Source organism: Manacus candei, unplaced genomic scaffold (assembly GCF_025592945.1).
Source record: "Manacus candei isolate 608988 ecotype Guabito, Panama unplaced genomic scaffold, ASM2559294v1 h1tg000019l, whole genome shotgun sequence".
Lineage (NCBI taxonomy): Eukaryota > Metazoa > Chordata > Aves > Passeriformes > Pipridae > Manacus > Manacus candei.
Window position 1 is genome coordinate 3,504,831 of NW_026138067.1, and position 19,653 is coordinate 3,524,483.

General features: G+C 39.8%; 1 protein-coding gene across 2 annotated transcripts in view; it reads left to right on the forward strand.

Moving 5' to 3' along the window:
* The first annotated feature begins 181 nt into the window (after positions 1-181).
* MATN2 (matrilin 2) overlaps positions 182-19,653 on the forward strand; it is a 69,429-nt gene continuing 49,957 nt past the window's right edge. Inside the window, exons 1-2 of one of the 2 annotated variants that reach the window (XM_051785199.1) lie at positions 182-338; positions 9,255-9,416. In XM_051785199.1, coding sequence (XP_051641159.1) covers positions 9,269-9,416 — 148 coding nt within the window. In that variant the 5' untranslated portion in view covers positions 182-338; positions 9,255-9,268. Of the gene's footprint in view, positions 339-9,194; positions 9,417-19,653 lie in introns of those variants that run through there. The other variant, XM_051785200.1, reaches the window with a different exon arrangement.

Below are 19,653 nucleotides of genomic sequence, written 5' to 3' on the forward strand. Positions count from 1 at the left end.
CCCGTCTCTTCCCTCACGGCAGGCGGGAGGGAGCGGGACCGCGTCCCTGACGCCGGAGGCGGCTGCGGAGAGAGCAGCTCCGCCACCCGCGGCTCCTGCCGGGGCCGCACCGGCTCTGAAACTGCGCAGGGCGGTCGGTGTCTCCCAAGTGGGACTCCTCATTTTCCCTCTCCCCGGTGTGACAGTGCCACCCGGGACGGGGCTGGCGGGAGGCTGCTGCTCCCGGGGGGCGGGCGGGGGAGCGCCGTCCGGGGCCGCGCCGGGGGGAGGAGGCTCCGCGCTCGCTCCCGGCCGCCGCCGCTGCCCGCGCCGAGCGGAGCGGCCCCGCCAGCCCGCAGGTAAGCGCGGCTCTGCCGCCCGCCCTGCCCCGCCTCGCCTCGCCTCTCCCGCCCGCCAGGCGGGTCCCCGGCGCCCGCGGGCACCGCGATCCGCGGGCACCGCACCCCCGCCGCCCCCCGCGCCGCCCGGCGGGCTCGGCACCGCTGACACCGCCGGGTCGCGGCACAGCCGGCGGCCACCCCCGCCCCGGGGCCCCGGCTCGGCGGAGGAGCGGCCCTGCCCCGGGGGCTCCTCCGGGTGGGGGGCGGCCGGGGAGGGCCCCGCGGGCGGCGGGGGCCCCGTGGGGAACGGGAGGCCGAGACGAGGGGCCGCGGCGGCGTCTGCGTCTCGGTGGGATGTTCGCTTGGGTTCCGCTGGAGTGGGTTTGCTGCTCGTGCTGCAGCCGCAGGAGGAAGGCTTCCCTTTTTTTGAACTGCGTGAGTCTGAGCAAACTCCCCATCTACCCTCTTCCCCCTTGCACGCCGCAGTCTATCGGATAAAATCTCACTCTATTTTAAAGTCAGTGCAGAATCAGAGCCGAACTTTACCGGAACATGTTAGTGAGTAAATAGCCTGCAGGTGTCTTTACCAGCTCGCAGCAGGATGCAGTTTATCCCCGTGCCAGGTACCCCGCAGGCAGCTCTCTGCTGGAGTTGTCACCTCTGACACGCGGGGCTGGAGTTGCCCAGGCTTCCTGAGAGCACCGCGAGTGCTGGAGATGAGAGGAATGGGGAGCAGTTTGTTTCGTGTAATATACTTACCCTGGAAACCCAACCTAGATGGTGCTCATTAATCTGATAAAAATTATCGTGGCATCTTTAATGACCACATATTTCTGTTTCGGAAAACAGTTCTTTCTGTGTCAGACTGGCCTCTAAACAGTAGTTGAGTGTTGACTGAGATGGAAGAATGCAACCTATTGATTTATGTAGTACTTCCTTAATGCTTGGGTTTGCTTTTGGGACCATCATTCAAAGGGTGAATGATCCTTACTGAGATCTAAAAAGGTGACCTACCGTGTCACATGTTAACAGCTGACTACCTCAGAAGAAATTATTAAACTGTATTCCATCCAAAATTCTCCTTAAATCAAAAACTTAATAAAATACACATATAGCTTTTCCATTAAATCCTACAAAATTTACAAAATAATTTTGGAGTATTACACTTTTCATATTGATCTGTCAGCTTCAAGCAGCAGATTTTCTAAACTTTTCTTCATGTACTGTATATCGCTGTGATTTTAACTATATTCATCAAATTAAATTTGATTTATTTTATGTCTTCAGAAAATGCAGCACTTTGTTACACAAAGCTACGGGTAAGATCCTCCATCTTACACTCAGTATTCACACCTAATTACTTTATGTGAGTCTTTCCATTGACTTCACTGGGATTTCTCATGAACAAGCGATGCACATTCTAGTGCTTGTGTCCCAAGGACCCAGCTGTGATGGTAAAAGATGTTTTAGTCAGTCCAGGCAAACTAGGGAAAAGCTAATCAGATCTAAATACTCTCCTTTGCCTTACAAACCATCTCCCTAGGAGGGTAAAACAACTAAGCACTATTTAATTATAATGTGGATATCACTAACAAACTCATTTTATACAGTGTACATTGTTAGTGTTTTCGTTATGAGCAAAGAGTATTTGGAATGGAGTGGTTTTAATCCTCAGATTATTGGTTTACACTGGTGCTAGTCAGTGTGACTTTGCAAATAAGTTTCAGAACTATTGTATCCTTTTTTTCTCTTTTTAAAAATCTTTCTTCTTGCAGTTAACAGTCTATTGTGGTTTGTGACTGTAGTTCACAGAGACAAACGTAAGCAGCCCACATATGTATCATATGTCATATAATATATGCTTTAATTTAAGTATCTACTCTTCATGGTAAAAGTGAAGTTTCTCAGTTTTCCCATGCTACTCTTCTGGGAACTTAGTGGAAACTCTGATGTCTAGATCAGATTCAGTACCACAAAGTGCAAATGAGTCTTCCTCAAAAGAACAAGATAATGAAAAGGTCTGTTGTCCAAGTGGCAACTGAAGAAAATCATAACATGGAGATTGATGCTGTCATAAAATAAGAATTCTCACTTCTAGAGCTTGCTGTCTGACCACTGGAAAATATGCAGAGTAAATCATACTATGGGTGTACTGTTCAATAGCACCACCATTAACTTTTATGTGGTGAGTCTCTGAAATTACTGAAATAGTCATCAGCTTCAGCTCATCTGGACCTGATGGCTTACAGAGGTCCTCTCTGACCTAAATAATTTAGTAGTTATTCATTTTACAACACTGATATCAGGAAGCATATGTGTCATTTAGATGAATGGCTTAAAATTAAGTAATAGATCCCTCAATGTTCTTCATTTCCTTAGAGATGTAGAAAATTATATTATGCATGTACTACATATACATGTACTACATACACTCTAAGTCCTTTAGATAATGGTCTATTGCATAAAAGTTCTACCATGATGTTTACACCTCACAATAAAATTTAATGCTGATCTCTTCTTCTTTCTGATATGCTGTATGTTTTTTTGTGTGTGTGCTCATCACTACGTGTGTGCTTATCCTACCTCTGTGCTTGGATAGGCAAGCTGGTCTTGCCCAATCCCTAACACTCTTCTGACAGCTTCCAGAATGTGGTTGTCCTCCTGTATCCTGTAGCACCTTCAGCTATACTCTGCATATGGGTATCATGTACAGTGCTGGGTTTGTGGGAATATTTGTCTGACTTCCAAATGTCATTCACCTCCCCTTCTAGGAACTGCTCTGTAATATATTTTAAGTCTTCCTTTTGATGTTTCAAAATCTAAGTTGGTTTAGTCCACTGTCACATTTGATTTTATTAGTCCAGGATACAACTCATTTGTGGGCTTTTGTAGCCACAGCTGGAATGATTAGGTACTTACGGAGTTTCAGCTGCAGCCCTTGCTATGCAAGGCGGGGTAATCTCTCAATACAAAAAGCACTGGAATATCCTTTTAGTTGCCAAGGGAGGAATACGTGCTGGATGAGGAGGACCATATGGAAGCATAGGAAACAAAGGTTAGCGTCTCCATCACTATGCAGACATGTGAACAGACAAATTGCTATCACATACTAGGATTGTGCCCTTCTGCAGATACAAAACAATGTGTGGCCATGAAGCTTCTTGGACCCATGCAAAGAATTTGTCCCAGTGTTCTTGCACTGGAGTACACAACTTATGATCCTAAATCCACTGCAGATTCAGGTTATTTGTACTGTCTGAACACTGATGTTGCCAAGTCAACAGTTATTTTTATTGTTGTAGTGGCTTGCTGTGCTGCTGTGAAAGCTGTTTGCATTTGGGTTGGCTGTCTCAGAATATACCAGAATTACTAATTGACTTTTAGATAATGAGTTTCCCAGGTTCATCTGATACTGCTGACGGCATGAATGGCCAAAGTTAACCCCCTAAAAAGAGGTAAAGAATGTGTTAACATGTGAACACTGCTCTACTGTTTTGCAGGACATGGTGCAGTGGTGGGTAGATTCATGGTCTCGTGTACAGAGTGTCTGCCATCAGGGTTGAGCAGCAGGTGAGGAATTTAAAAGCTTAGAGCACCTGCAAAACGGTTTCTTCTGATTGTGGCCACCTGCTCCCACAAAAACCTGCATGGCTAGGGACAGATGTCATATGATGTTGGACTCTATTGGGCTCTGTAGCTATTATTCAGAACTAGAAAATACCTGAGTCAGCAACTGGTCTAGAAAGACAGAGGAAATTATTAATACTCTATGTCCTGATGCCTGTGCCACACAGAGTGATTTTAATAAGTAATGAACTAGTAATGCACATGCTGGCTTGTGGATAGTGAAGTATCTTGGAACATGTTGTAACTGATAGTTAACAGGGCTTTACAGTGCCTGCAGCCCTTAATTTCTGAGATGATGGGATTGAGAATGAAGTATTTTGTGGCTTTGATGTAATAAGAGCTTGTTTGTTTTTCCAAGTAGCTCGCTGTGCTTGCTAACTTGGGGACACAGACAGTGATTTTATTAACTTATATGGATCGCTTGTAGTTCCTCTAACTTCAGTAAAAGCTTCGTATTTGACCAGTTTCCTGTTATCTTAGAAATGGGTAGATAATAAAGAGTGCTGAAAGAACTTCAAAATGGTTTCTCTTCTATGCACTTGTGTTCTTTATAACTTAAAACCACTGAAGTTAGATCTGCTGGCACCTTAATGAAAGTAAATGACTGTCTCTTAACTATGAAACAAGAAAAGCTGAAGGCAGCTTCTGTAGTGGTAATAACTTCTGTCTCTGGTGCTTTTTTTGACTTCCCTTTCACTTCCACCTATGTGGATAATTTGTGTAGGATTCAAGAGAGGGGATACTATTTGCAGATACTAAAGGTGTTGATATTCCATGTAACTGCTGAGAACTTCCACTTCTGTACATTATGCCAGTTTTGGTGGCAGCTAGGAAAGTGGAGAGGTAGGGGTTTGGGGAGTTCATGTCATGATTTAGCCTTGGAAGGGAACTTGTACTGCAAGACGGGGAGGGAGACCACCCAGAGGAGCAGGAAGCATGAGCTGAAACATATTACTACCCTAGTTTTCCAATTTCTTTCTGCTCAGCAAACACAGGTACAATTTTAAGGTAGCTGAGTGAAAAAAGGTGGTCTTTCAGGCCACTGGGAGGGTTTCCTGATTTTCTGTAAAAGGAGTTTTCCTGAAATGGTGTAAGAGATGGAAGGACACTGCCTTCAGCATGAGCCACAAATCATGTCTTCTCCCTTGATATTATGTAAGAGTTATCACATTGAAGAAGACAAATATTAATAACCTGCACCATGCAGTGGAGAAGGTCATTGTTTTATCACCACACTGAATATTCAGTAGTGTCTCTGTCCAAAACAGCTATCAACCCCTTAGGAGGAGAATTCCACAGGAAGATACTTGAAAGCGTAGAAATGGGCTTGTGTTGTTTCACTACTGTCCAACAAAGGAAATAGGTATTTTAAAGATGAAGTCCCAATTTTATTTTTCAGTCTTCTTACACTGTAGTTCATGAAAGTTGAAAATCCATAACGGCACATCAGAAAAATTACCCTAATGCAAGGGTATATGGATAAGCAAGCACAGGTAAAATCAATAAGAAAACACCATGGCAATATTCAGCTCTTGACTAGCAGCCAGTTAGGGAGCAAGGGAAGCCTGAAAAGAACAGAGAGCCTGTCTATTTACTTGCCATCTTCTAGGAGAATCTCCTCCTTTATTCCAAACTTCTTCAAGAAGACAGCTGCAGATATTGCAAGCAGCCCTCACCAGATTGTATCTCTGTGAGCAGCAGTTGTCTGTTCTGTGTTAGGAGCTTCTTCACATGTCCAGCACAGCAGCTACTCCAAAGCTGCTGTGAAAGCCCTGCATGGGACCCTCTTCTTCCTGTCACCATGGGTAGAAGAGTGGAGCAGTGGAAGATGGTGCATCTGTGCTCAACCTGTTAAGGCCCCACAGATTGCCACACCTCCTCTTGCAGTCTTTTTTATTTAGAGGCGTTCAGAATGTTTGTCTTACAGTGACTTGGTCTTGGGTCTACCCAGGGGAGTTGGTTCCCGATGGTATAATGCTGAATATTCCTGGTGTGACAGGAATTTGTGTCAAATCTTTGAATCAAAGTGCTTCAAAGATATTCCTCCGGTAGCCACAAAAATACAACTTGTAAGTTTGGTACTTTGGGAAGGTGTTCTCAGCTGGTAGAGCAAGGGTTAGCCAGCAATGTGAAGCTACAGAGGGCTGTGCCAGCAGCCTGGCTTAGCCTGCTGGGAAATGAGGTGTTAAATACCAAATGTGGTGCAGCAACCACCATCCATATTCTCGAGTGAAGACAGGGAACCTCACAGAAGACCCAGAAGATAAACAGAGAACCATGGGAGGACTGTGTGCAGAGCAGCCATGCAACCACAATACAAACTGGTCATGTAAAAATGTGAGCAGCACTGGACACAAATATGTACCTGGAACTGGAACAAAGCACACAGGTTCAGGCTGTCATCACCTCAGGAAAGCAGCACAGAAGATTTCAGTGTGGATGAAAGGGTGAGAGGTTTGGATCGGTGGTATCAGTGTATTTTGTCACATACAGCCTTTGGCTTTGGAAACTTGGGCTTGTTTGGGTTTTTTTTCTTCTTATGGAAAATGGATGCAATTTAATTTTAATTTTTATTTTAGATTATATATAATTTTTTTAAGATGAGGCAACTGAAGTTCTTCTCTGTTAAGCATCGCTTCCTCTAATCACAGTATTTTAGAACACTGTGAGGGTAGGAGTGTGTTCATAATGGATATTTTTTAGCAAGAATTGGATCTTTTTTGGTGGAACTGTTAGTAGATTTATTTTCTGATTATCAGACTGGTAAAGATAATGAGATCTAAGGATCTAACATTTCTGAATAAGAATTAAATACTATTGAACAGTATGTTATTCAGTGGTTCTGTCTCTTTAGTACACCCAGCCTTACTTTTTAAAGGGACTGGTTAAAATCACACAAAACTGAAAATTTGCTGCTTTAATGTATTTCAGAATTCAACAACAGCTAGTGAATGATTATGTAGGCATTTTGATTTATATGATCAGCTAATATGATATTTGCATGCTATATAAACATTTTCCTAACAGAATTCAAACACTTCAAATCACAGCAAACAAACACCTTTTATTTCTGAAGTTGCTTGTGGACAGTTGTGAGCCTAGTGAATTTGAAACTGTGACCCAATATAAAAAATTGCTACAAAGGTATAAAGTATGTTAAGTGACAGAATGTAAGAGGGTTTAGTTTGGTGTGAGGCTGTCCTGAGACACTTCTTTATCACCGTTTCTTTTGACATACTGTTACTGGTTCAGCAGCATGTTGTGAAGGCTCTCCTGCCACGTTGTCATTGGCTCTCCATTAATGTGCCACCAGGAACAGGCCAAATGGCTTTACTTAGAGTTTAGTGCCATCTTCACAGCTGTTTAGGATGGATTGAAAGGAGGGATGAGTTAGGCCACTGATAACTAGGTAGTAGCCAGATAGCCCACTTAAACAATCTGTTCATGCTGGGTTCCTGTGACAGCCTTGAAAGGAGCATATTTCTCTATGCTCCTTAGCTCTCTGAGCATGGTTTTGGTGTTTCTAAAACACTGGTGCTAGAACTGGCATGTATCCTTGAGGTCCATTTGCCTCATGTGCTGAAGGGACAGGCCGGAGTGAGAGGAGACCCTCTTGCACAGCCCCATGTGTGTTGATGTTCTGAGAAGTGAGGAGATGACCTGAAAGAAGATTTTGTTGATAATCTCCATCAGTAACAGCTGTTGCCTCCAGCAAAATTCAGTCCCATTTCGAGTGGTGTGTGCTGTTTCCGGTGTCTATTTGTTTCTGACTAGAGCACTGTAAAAACTCTACTAATAATACCATCCTGGTGTCCATGCTCCTAGGGCTCCAAATATTTAACTTTTTTTGTGGCCATTTTTATAAGCACCAGATATTTACATCTCTTTCCTAGTCTGAATGTCCTTAGATCATATATTGGGTGTTACTGGACAATATTAAACATTGAAGCAAGGCTGGGCATTTTGAGTTCAAAGACTCATTTTATTCTCTGGCATATACACCAGAACATTGTGTTTGCATTTGTGGCTGAGTAGGATACACAAAATAGATTGATAGTCAGAAAAATACATTAATATGTAATGGTTGTGTGGGACAGAGTGAAGAATTATGTACAAAATACCTTTATTAGAGAGAAAATATTTAATCAGTATTTTCTTTTCTGCCAGTGAATACCTCATAGTGGGAAAGAAAAGAAATTATTTTTCTGAAGTGGAGCACTTAGTTGCCTTCTGTTACATATCTGCTTGTCAGGTTTAGGACCCTGTTAAAATTGTTTTCAACATCTTATTTACTTCACCAAGAATTACTGTTAAAATTTGCACTGCTTAAAAAGTTACACTAAGTTTCAGCTAGAACAGTTCTGTGTTGTGAAAGTGGGTAGTTTTATCCATCTCTTGCACACCTAGGGGAGCTCTTGACTAAGCTTCGTCGCATCAGCAGTTCCAAGGCTGAATCTAGCTCATGTGGGATGCTGCCTTCACAAATGCAACAATAAAGTTTTGGGTGAAGGTAGAAGGAATCTCCTTCTGAGGAAGCCATCAACAGGGAACACAGCCAGAAAATGAGCCTCTAGCATGTCAGTTTTTGCTTTCTGTTGTAGACAGACTCAGCCATGGCTTTTTATGGTGGATTAACAAGATCCTGATCAGGAATAATCTCTTAGTGTGGGAATTTTGCCTGTCAGTTTGTTCTTCTGTATGACAAAACTTTTCTAGAACCTCTGGCAAGCTCCTTGCCAATCCTCAGGAGTCTAGTCCAGTAAACAAGATTCATTCATTCATGTTAGCAACCATGGACTGTCTTCTGAAAAGGAAGAATGAGCTCTCACCAGTTCACATTTATAGTTGCTGTTTCTGAAATATATTTTCTTCCCTCTATTTTAATTCTCCAAGATTTTTTGAAGCAAGAATGCCTCAGACTACAAGAATCATTAAACTTCTGAAAAAAATGCAACAGAGTGCTGAATGGAATAACAAAAATATATTTGTGTCCCACTCAAACCCATTTATGCTGGCAGGTTGACTGAAACAAAGTTCCTTTTCTTGCTTTAAAAATACTTGATTACTATGAATGGTTGTAGATGTTGACTATGAACTTCAACTAACAATACTTATAAATGCTGTGCAGGGACTGCCAACTGCTTTAGTATGTAGATCTTATTTCTTGAGGTTTATAGGTATTATTCCATGACTATTCTGCATATTTGTATGTGATGGAAGCAAAGCAGTGCTGCTGGGTGGTTGACAAGGCTAAGTATATCTTTTTATGTAATTGAAGAGCTTATCCCCTTCTCTCCTCTGTTGCAGTTTCACATCCTTGAATGTCCCTCTGTTTCTTGAAGATGAAGAAAATGATTGCATGCTTCTTTCTGCTATTTGCACACTCTCTGCTTTCCACTGTCATGGCAAAAGATCTCCCTGGGAGACGTTTCACTCGAAGAAGGGATGTTATCACACAATCTCTACTAGGTAAGTTACACACAAAAAAACCCCAAACTCTGCTACCAAAAGCTATCTCAAATACAAATGATAAAAGGCATAAGCAGTTGGCCAAACCTTGACTGAATTAGTTTATAATAAAAAGGAGATTTTCATTTGCCATCAGGAATATGATAAAATTTGTTGACCAGTTAGCAGCTGTTGAAAGAAGGTGTTTACTTTTGGGGTACTAGATTTACTTTATGTAAGTGGTATGAAAAAAATATTTGCTACAGGACTGTTGGCCTATTAAAAAAAAAACCCAACGTATTTTCAGTGTTTAGAGAAAATGCATGTTGGTTCATGGAGGTTCTGTCAAATGTGCCTTTTACCATGGCAGAAAGTTTTAGCTCTCTATATGTATGTGATGTGTGTAAAGGTGATTGAATGGAAATCTGTGGCTATTGAAATTAGGCTTGTCGTTACATTGCTAATTACATGCTCATACCTTCATTTTGTCAGATTTATTTTATTTATAATGAGCAGCACATTTTTCGTCTTTTGCCAAAATTCTGAAGACAGAATCTATCAGTTTTAGCTTGTGGCTGCCATATTTTAAAATATAAGATTCATCTCTCTCTTGTTGATCATCACCTATATGTTATCAAGCAGTCTGCTGGTCAGCTTTTTCATCTCCTAACAGTTTGCAACTTAGAATAACTTTCTTTTGTTCTTTGTTTAAAATAATCATCAGATTATGAAAACACAGCATGGATGAGGTCTGAACACAGCCTATCATTAGGGATTAATGATTCCCATCAACAGTAGATCTAATCAGATACCTCTCTCCAGCCATTGGGAGATGCCTCTCCATAAAGGTGGCCTAACCTAGGTGAACATGAGGAATGTGAAATGTTCTGCAGAAGATAATACTGGGAAGAAAGAAGAGGAAAGCAAGCCAGAACTTGGGAGAATGGGTGACAGAGCTTGGGAGCACCAAGTTTTATCAGTGAAACTCTTCTCCAGACAAAATGTAGTCCTTTAAATCATGTAAAATTCCACAAAGTACCATTCATAATCTGTTAACTTTAAAATATTGGTTTTCAATTCCTATAGCACAAATTTAAAACAAATGACAACAGATTTCCATTTCTTATTCATCTTTCTCAAAACTAATAGATGCAGTCTTGAAACACTTGGGGTTCTGCAACTGCTGGTTGGAAGCCACAAGTCTGGAGATTCAGCTGACCAAAAAGGTGGATATAGAACAGCAAAGATAAATACCCACACTCACACCTTACTTAATAAGAATCTAAAACTTTCTAAATGTGATTATATAGCAGCTCTTCCTGAATATTTGATGGTTCCCAGCAAATACCCTGAGCTTATTACTTCAAGAAATAAACTGCCCACCTCTCTAGAAATGAGTGCAAAGGGAAGATGTTATGTGAAGAAAGTGAAAGTGTCCCATTTCTCAGCTTGCCTTTTTTCCCTGTGATTTTTAAATTGATTTTATAGCCTCTTTTTCATATTTTAAATAGTGGAAAATATATGAAAAGGATTACCACTCAATATAAATCAAAATGTATAGATTAAATTATTTATTTCTCCTTTCAAAAGTCAAGACATTCCTGGTCCCTGCATTTGGAAACTTCTGGATCCCTACTCAGTTTGGCATGTGAAGGATGCAAACAGTTCTGGCAGCTGTGGCTAAAAGAACCTTTTCAAGACATTAAATGATGCAAGAAACTTTGGACATTCTCTGATCCAGCCCATAAAAGTACGTGGCAGTTTGGAGTCAGACCCTTGGGCCTTGGATTCTGTTTCAATAAATTAGGTCACCTACTTCAGATTTAGCCATGTGTAGAAACAGGGGCATGGTAAAAATGTTCTTCTCTGTGAAGAACAGAATATGTAAAATGCATGCCACTCTGCTGGAAAGCTGTAGTGTTCCTTAAATGACATGAAAAAAAGTGGGGCCAAACCATGATCTCAGTGACATCAAGTCAGTAGACTTAATAAAATCACTCCAGAATTCCAGCAATTTAGCCAGGATTAGAAGTTGTCTCATTCTATATAATATGCATTTTATAAGTACTAGTGGTGATGACAATTGCTGCTGTAGTGAAAAGACTTGGTTGGCAGGCAAAAGGGAGCAATATAGCTGCAAAGAACCAACAGGTACCTGGAAAAGTAATGAAAGTTTGGGGGTTGAGGGTTTTTTTGGTAGATGTCTCTTTTTTTTCAGTCTAAAAAGTTTATAGAGCTAAAATGAAGGATTATGCTATGTAAGTATAGTAGTATTAAAATAATTGTATTCCTTTTTTCTTCATTTCACCAATTTTTAAAACAAAAGTGTACTGCTGCTCTAACTATTTACTGGTAAAATACAAGTACTGTCCATGGGCAGAAGTAAAAGTCCTTGCTCCAGGAAGCCGACAGGATAAATAAGCAAAATGGAATGGATGAAAAATCCAGCTTTAGAAGGATTTAATTTTTCATCAGCCATGCTTCTTAGATTTTTTAATTGTTGAGTTAGGACTAATAGCCTATACATTTTAACATATGCTTCAGAAAGAATGAAAAACTGTGTGAAAAGACATATTTTTTGCTTATCCTCAGTCTTGCAACTAAATCTCAGCGTGTGTTGTTTTAATTTGGCAGATCTTTGCCTTGCTTGTTGTTGTATAAAACTATTTTTGCTATAGCTAACAATTTCCATTAAAGATCTGAAATATTCTACACAAAGATCGATTGAACATCAATTTTTTGGAAGTCTGTCTATGTGGCCCTTGAAAACCAAACTGCTCTGCAGGTTTTTCTTTCTTTAAACATTGAATCAGACTTCCAAGTATTACAAATTTGTCAATTGTGACAAATTAATTGATTTTTTAACATTTTCTTAAATCTTTCTTGCAGCATATTAGATATTCATATTAGAAAATATAAACATATTTCAAGTAGTAAAAGAATTTGTATGAGATTGCTGGAAGATAATGTTTTAAGTAGGTTTATGGTAATGTATGTTTTAAAGGATTATTTCCATAGTTGTGTAAGATCTTGTGGAACAACAGAAAGAAATTGGATGGTCCATTTGTCTTTCCTATAGCAGAGGGCAGTCACCTCTACCCTTACATGAACTAACTTTTGCCTTCTCTTTCCCCTTATCAGTAATTTTATCCCAAGTTTGGATCTTTGACTTTATCCTGATTCATTAAAGGAAATTAATTTTTTGTTTTAGAATCTTCTCTTTTGAAGGCTTTGAGAGAGCTCTGAGGAGTTTTTACCTAGTTCTCAGACAAGACCATTGTTCCTGTTGAGCGCAGCTGCTTTGTTAGATTACACAGAGATGGCTGAAAACACAGTTTGCCAGTTTAGCATTGCTTTTTGGATACTAAAGAAAAGCAGTAATATACTTGCTACACTGTTAAAAGGATAAAATCGCGTAAGCTACGTTAGCTGATTGCCTTCAGATACAATGAAATGGACTTCTGCGCCTCCACAGACTGAGGAAGAGCTGAGTCAGTTGTCCACAATGGCAATTTCCATACTGTGTTTTCAAAGCCACAGTCAGAAGTCCACAGCACAGCAGGTTCCATGTTCGGAAGCAACGTGTATTCAGCGCTGGCAAGATGGAGCACTTTTTTGATGTTTAATGTTATGGGCTTTTTTGCTGAAGCAGATTTGGGACTTAGGGTCTACTGCGTCTTAATCATTAATTATAAAACAAGCAAAGCAAAATTTCAGCATTGTGGAAAAAAAACACAAGTTTTTGAGTTTGGGTTTTTTCTTGATGAACTCTGTTCTTGTAAACTGACATGTATTTCGTTTCACAGGGACATGTTTCTTTGGAGGGGTTTGTAATGGATGCATGGAAATAATTGAATAAGCAGTAGAATACTATTCTAAGCAATAACATTCTTTCTGTTCTTTAGCAATATAAAATCTGTTTTTGAAAATAGCTATTTATGTGAGGAGAAAAGCTAATTTGGAGGGATATTTCTTTAGATACTATACGATACCAGAAGAAGCTACAAGAGATTAACTGACACTGCATAAAATTAAAACAGAGGGGGAAGAAGCCAAGAAAGATATGTACTTGGCTCTTGTTCAGTGGAAGTTGCTGCTTAACACGAATATCCCTGTCTGTGTTAAATTATATTTTGCAAATATACAGTGATTTATCTCTTGGTTGTATGTATGTTATTCCTCTAATAATATGAAGGGAAGTAAAATGAAGTACATAGAGTGCTCACTAAATTTGTAAATCACTTGCTGCAGTCACTTAAAATTATTCCAAGCATTCTTATATTGAACCCAGTTCTTAAACTTGAGTGTATGTATCTTCATCAGTTTAACCATTTTTAGTTATTTTAGCAGCAAATCAGAGGGGAAAATACATAACAAAAGTGAGTCCAACCCCTGATGCTTCTGTGGAGTGCAGATAAGATTCTTGTTTAGTTTTGGTTGAATTTGTTGTACATTTATGTACTAAGAGCTGGCCAGAGATCTCTAAATCCTACTACTGTAGACTGTTGACCCAACATGGGTTGATAACTGCTGTAAGAAACTCATTCACAGCCTCAACATTTGTGTGTATGTGTTATTTCTTCGCATAAATGCAGCCCTGCCAAGTTTTTTGTCCTCAGACATATTAAGTAGAATTGTTGTAACTGAAGTCTGTATTGCAATTAAAGTCAGAATTGTGTCCCAATAAGTACATAATGTGTTTGACATTCTATACTGGTGTAATACTGGGGGAGATGAAAACTATTCAAGGCAGTAGGTAAAGGAAGGAAGAAGTTGTCAATTACATATTTTGAATTGTAAAAGTATAAGCACAATCCTAACCCAACTTTTATAAGGATACAATATATCAGTTCTATAATGAAACATAAAATTGCCATATAGATAGAAACCTGTTCTATTTGGAAAGAGAGCAAACAAAGCATTTTACAGTCTGTGAAATCGCTTGTTTCTGCCTTCTGAGATGTGCAGGTGTGTATTACAACCTTTATGCCTCAAGACAATATTAACAATGGTGTGTTTGGCTTCCCAGTAGTGCTTGTTTCAATAGCTGAGAGGATTCCCAGGGACTTTATATCAACTCTTGAAACTTCAACTTTCATCTTAATCTCTCAGCTGTTGAAGTCTCCCCCACAGTAGCTGCTCTTTCAGATTTCTGGGGTTTATGCACAGTAGGACATCCTGTCTCTGTGGCTTTGAGGTTTGGTAGCCTGGTTTGTGCTGAGGCTATGCCTCCCCAGCCCCTAACAGAGGTCCTGGAGTCTGAGAAGGCGAGATCTGAGCAATCATATCCCTGCTCAGCCAATTGTTCCCTGCAGCAGCTGTTACTCCTTAAAGAGGCCCAACTAATGAGCCATGAGGGCTAGCTGGGACCATGACAGACCCCAGGGATTTGTGTCCTAATGCTCATCTGCAGCCAATTATCATGGAGATCAGAACATTTGAATTTTGGTCTGTGTTAGCAATTTTTAACCACAGAACAACATTATGCTTGCCAACTCTTGTATTTAGTATTCATTATTAATTTCCAAGTAATGTATCAAGACAACATTCACTTTTAAGCCACCTGAAGGGTATTTCAGTAATAGTCTTTTCCCTCTTTCCTCCTTTCTCTCTCCTTTGTTTTGTTTTCTTATTCTTTTACCTTTGCCCCCTTTTTTCCCTTTTTTCCTTTTCCTTTTTTTTTTTTTCAGAAAGTGATTTGTAATTTTTCCACAGGAGGAAAGAATATCTACTGCTACAGAAAAAAACTGAGTCATGAACTGAACAGCAAATGATCTTTGTATTTCTGAATTTGTTTGTTACAACCCCCACAAATTACTGTGAAATGCCATTTCTGTTTGAAAGAGTTTGCCTTGATGATAATTCAGTTAGTAAAATTACAAACTGTTGTTATGTGTATGTTCTCAAGGAGCTCAAAGCTTCCTTTGTGTATTTTGTCTTGAAAAAATATCAGGCCAAGAGAAAGAACACTGATCTTCAGAAGTTTTTGACTTCATTGTGAGCACTTTAGCTTCTTAATTTAAAAAAGCACATATGTGCAAAATTAACTTGAAAATCCTGGAAACAGCATAACTTAAGGAACATCTCATTTTGTAGGTATGAGTGGGTAATCAGACGTTATTGGGAATGAAGACATTTAAATTGCTTTGGAAGCTTGAAGACACCATCTATTTATTGAAGTGCTGCTGAAGTGGTAGAACTACTGCTTTGCCAGTGGACCTAATGTCCCATGTTTTGGGGGACAGGGGGAAATGGTGTACAGCAGTATCCCATTGTGGTGTTTCTGAGTTTGTCCTGGAAAAGAGTCTAATACTTAGACCGTTACCAATGGATAGAAATATGTGGTTGCAGGTCAGCTGATCGGTGAGTAATGTTGAGGTTGCTAACAGCTTTCCCCGTAAACAAAGGCATGGGCGACTTTAAAAAAAAGTATGGATAGGAATTTTTAAAACATTAAGCTAATATCCGGAAAGCAGGACAGCACTACTCAATAAGGCCACATTTTTTCTCTAGATTTTCCATGCTGTTACTAACAGTTGTTTACTTTCTGTATCTGTTCCTTCTCTAATCATTTCTGTGTCCTTCCGACAATGCCCCAAGTAGCTCAGGCAAGGTAGGAGTTTAAGATCTTCAAGGTGGAAGATACAAAGATCACCACCTCCCATATAATCACCTTTTTTGTGTTGATTGTGATTTGATGTTTTACAGATGACTGCAGGAAAAGACAGTCTCAATCAGAGTAAGTGTCTTCAGGCTGCCTGTGGGAACTGGATGCAAAGTAGCATTAACTGTGTGTGCCACAAGGTTTCTCCATCATGGCTCAGAAAATGAATTCCTCCTCTCTCATGGGTGTAAGCTATCCTTAGCTCAGAGCACATAACATTTGTTTCTGTCAGGAAGCAGTGGGTAGATGTTGATGCTGCCAGTGCATGGGGATATCAGTACTCCTTTTCCCTCTGTCCAGGTGTTCCCCTGCCTGCAAGGAAAACAACCTGTTCCCTGGTCCTCATGACCAGGAAAGCAGGTTTGGCTCCTGTTAGGAAACCCAGCAGTTTCCATCTCAGAACAGCTGAAATATGCAAAAAGAGCTAAGCAACTTGAGAATATCCCTACACCATGCTTTGGCTTCATGCCAGAGACAGCATCAGTGTTGGTAAAGAAATGGAAAAGTACTAGGAGTCAGTTTTGGGACTCTGGAATTAGAGAGACTTAATGTTAATAATGAGCTTGTTATTTTGAAAAGCATGACATGGAAGGAATAGAAATAGTGAGGTGAAATGAGAACAAAGTAGTGGACCCTCCTGCAGTGACTAATAATGAAGCATTTGCATGTAGAAGGAAATGGAAATCTCTGGACAAGAGCCTCCTGCTGTACAGTTCTCCCAGAAATGTTGGAAGTTCAGAAGAGATTTTGTCAAAGGCAATAAAGAAATGTCTGGAGGCTGTGTTCCATTTAGAGATTGTTCCCAGATGAAGAAATTTGTAAGGAAGAATGAGTGAGCTGCCAAACTCATAATGAATGTTTGGGTTAGGGCCATAGGCCTGTGTATTTGGGGAAAGGCTCAGAGAAAGGATGGGGCCAGGGACTAGAGGGGCAGGTCTTGGATCCAAGGCTTGTCTCGGAGCTGGCAAGAGGTGGAGTCACCTGCAGAACCAAGTGCAGCCCATATGTGTGCTAGGACAGGGGTACTGAGCAGTTTCTAATGTTCTCTTCAGGAACTAGGTATTGATCATATCTGAAATGCACCATATCATACTTTGTCCTTCTTTGAATTAAAATGAGAAGAAAATGAAAAGAGTGGAAGCTAACTTGCTCAAAATGGCTCACTAGAGACAAGAAGTGCTTGGAATTATTACTCTTCTTCATTTATGCTTTGCAACAATCACAAAATGTGTTTTCCAAAGTGTTTTGTACTTGCTATATTTATGAATTAATTGGAAATTCGAGTATTCTTTATTTGTATGATTGTATGATAAAGATTAAACCTTCTTGATGAACTAATAAATCATTTGGAAATATGCGAGAACCTGTCAAACACAATCTTTCTGGCTGGATATTTAGCTAGGGAAAATCAGAATTGTGGACTTCAAGAGAAAATATTTGACACCCAGCAAGTTCATATATTTTGAAACAGATTTGGCAGGAGTTATACAGAGATTTATAAAGAAAGAAGTTGTAAAGAGAAAATAGGCAAGTAAGGTTGAAGGCTAGAGGGAAAATGAAATAATAAAATTACAAAGAAAGAAGATAAATTTAGGAAAAAGTTGTGTAGTTTGCTAATAGAATAGTTTTATCCTCTATTTAATTCTGAGTGAAGACTTACTCTGTTAGTCAAAGATAAAATCTAAAAATAAACCTAGTATTACTACTGGCAGTGTCAGAGGACATGTAATTTTTTGTATATACATTACTGTGGAGTGAACTAAGAAACACAAAATCTTAAAATTGCCATTAAAGCCTGCTCAGGCAATAATTTTTCTACGATCTCGTTTTTTCTTAACTGATGTAATCCTTTCTTTTTGCTTAAATTGTCTTGCTCTATGACAAACATCTTCCTGGAGATAATATTAACTTGTTATAAATCACTTTTTCAATGTTTTAACTTTGCTGCAGTGTTTACCAAATTGAACTAATCTCCTTTTGCTTTGCATACAACAATAGCCTTTAACGTTTATCCGTTCTCATCTATTAGGATAAAAACCTACATAACCAAATAAGTAATATCCAGATTAAAAAAAAAAAGTATTTAGGAGTCATAAAGATGTAGGACAATAACAGAAAATAACTAACTCATTTTTAGACAAGCAGTGTTTTCAATAGAGCGAGCTTGCAAAATCTTGTGAAAAATCACCATTTAATGTTCGGGTCCTTTGAATGTGTTGTTTGAGTATCCCCAAATGGAAATGTTTGAGAAAATTAAACAGTGCTGGGAACTTCTTGGACATTGGAACTCCACCATCATTCGTGCTGCTAAGTGTCTCTGGCCCACAGTGACTATCAACCCCAAGCAATCCCCATGCATGGTTCAGAGACTACAGAGAATAATCCCTGCAGGGGATTATTCCCAGTAGACATCTTGCATACAGCCACTCTGTTTTACTGGGAAGGTGAATTTAACACTGGGGATGCAGGCCAGCTGGCCTCTGAGCTTAGCTGGTACTTCAGATTGCTCTCTGGCATTGAGACCAGAGGTACAAAGCAGCCTGCTGCTGTGCTACAGAACACCCTGAGCTCACCAAGAGATACAACAGTATCAGGAATTGTTCTAATGATTTAACAGCCAAGAAGAGTCAATTCCAACTACCAGGAAAACTCCTTGGTACTGTTTAGTTATAATAAGGGAATGTAGCATTAGTTAGAAATAAGCTGAGAGGATAGAAACACACTCAGACACGGCAATTTGAGCTTTGTCAAAGCCAAAATAGGGATTCAGGCCTGAGCATAATTTGCTTTGAGAAAGGAATAGAAGGAAACCTGCAGGGATCAGAGAGAATAATTTAACAGACTTTTCAGCTTTAGAGGAAATTAAGATGCTCAATGTGAAATATTCTTTTAAGCTTTGTTTCATGTGTCTCTCAGTAATTGAACCCCAGTTGGATTCTTCCAAGTAGAACTGAAATTTCCTTGCATTGTTAGTTTTGAAAAGGTGGCATCATTGTATTTGTCATTTACAAAATGAATACTGAGCGGAGGAGGAGAACATGTTTACTACTGACTTGATCTTTCCTTCTGTCTTTGTCTTGCCCCTCCTGGCCTCCCCTTTGGATAAGACAACTCACACTGAGGGTTTTTTAACTTTTGTGTTGGCATTACAAAACCTCCACTGACTTAGAAGCAGGCTTACGGATGAGTAGCTCTTTTTAATGAGTATGTCACTTTTCATAAGAAGAGTGGAAGGGAGTTACTTTTGGGTATGAAGATGTTTGCCAAAATTGTGAGAAAGTTCCCTGTTTAAAATGAGAGCTGGTCAGAGGAAGAGATTGTAGTTTACAGGACAAATGCAAAAGCATGTAACTGCTAAAAAGCTCTCACTGAACATTTATCTGAGGGGATGAGTGTTTAGATCTGTTAGTCGTTACTGATTGCCACTCCCCAAAATACCACCAAACTGGATTTTCCATCTGTAAAAGAGTTATATTTTATTTTTCATAGAGCCCATCTCAGTTAAATCAACTTTAATAATTACAGAGTTCTTAAACATTCCCTCCAATTCAGAAGACACAAATTTTAAATACAGTTTAATTTGAAAATATGTCT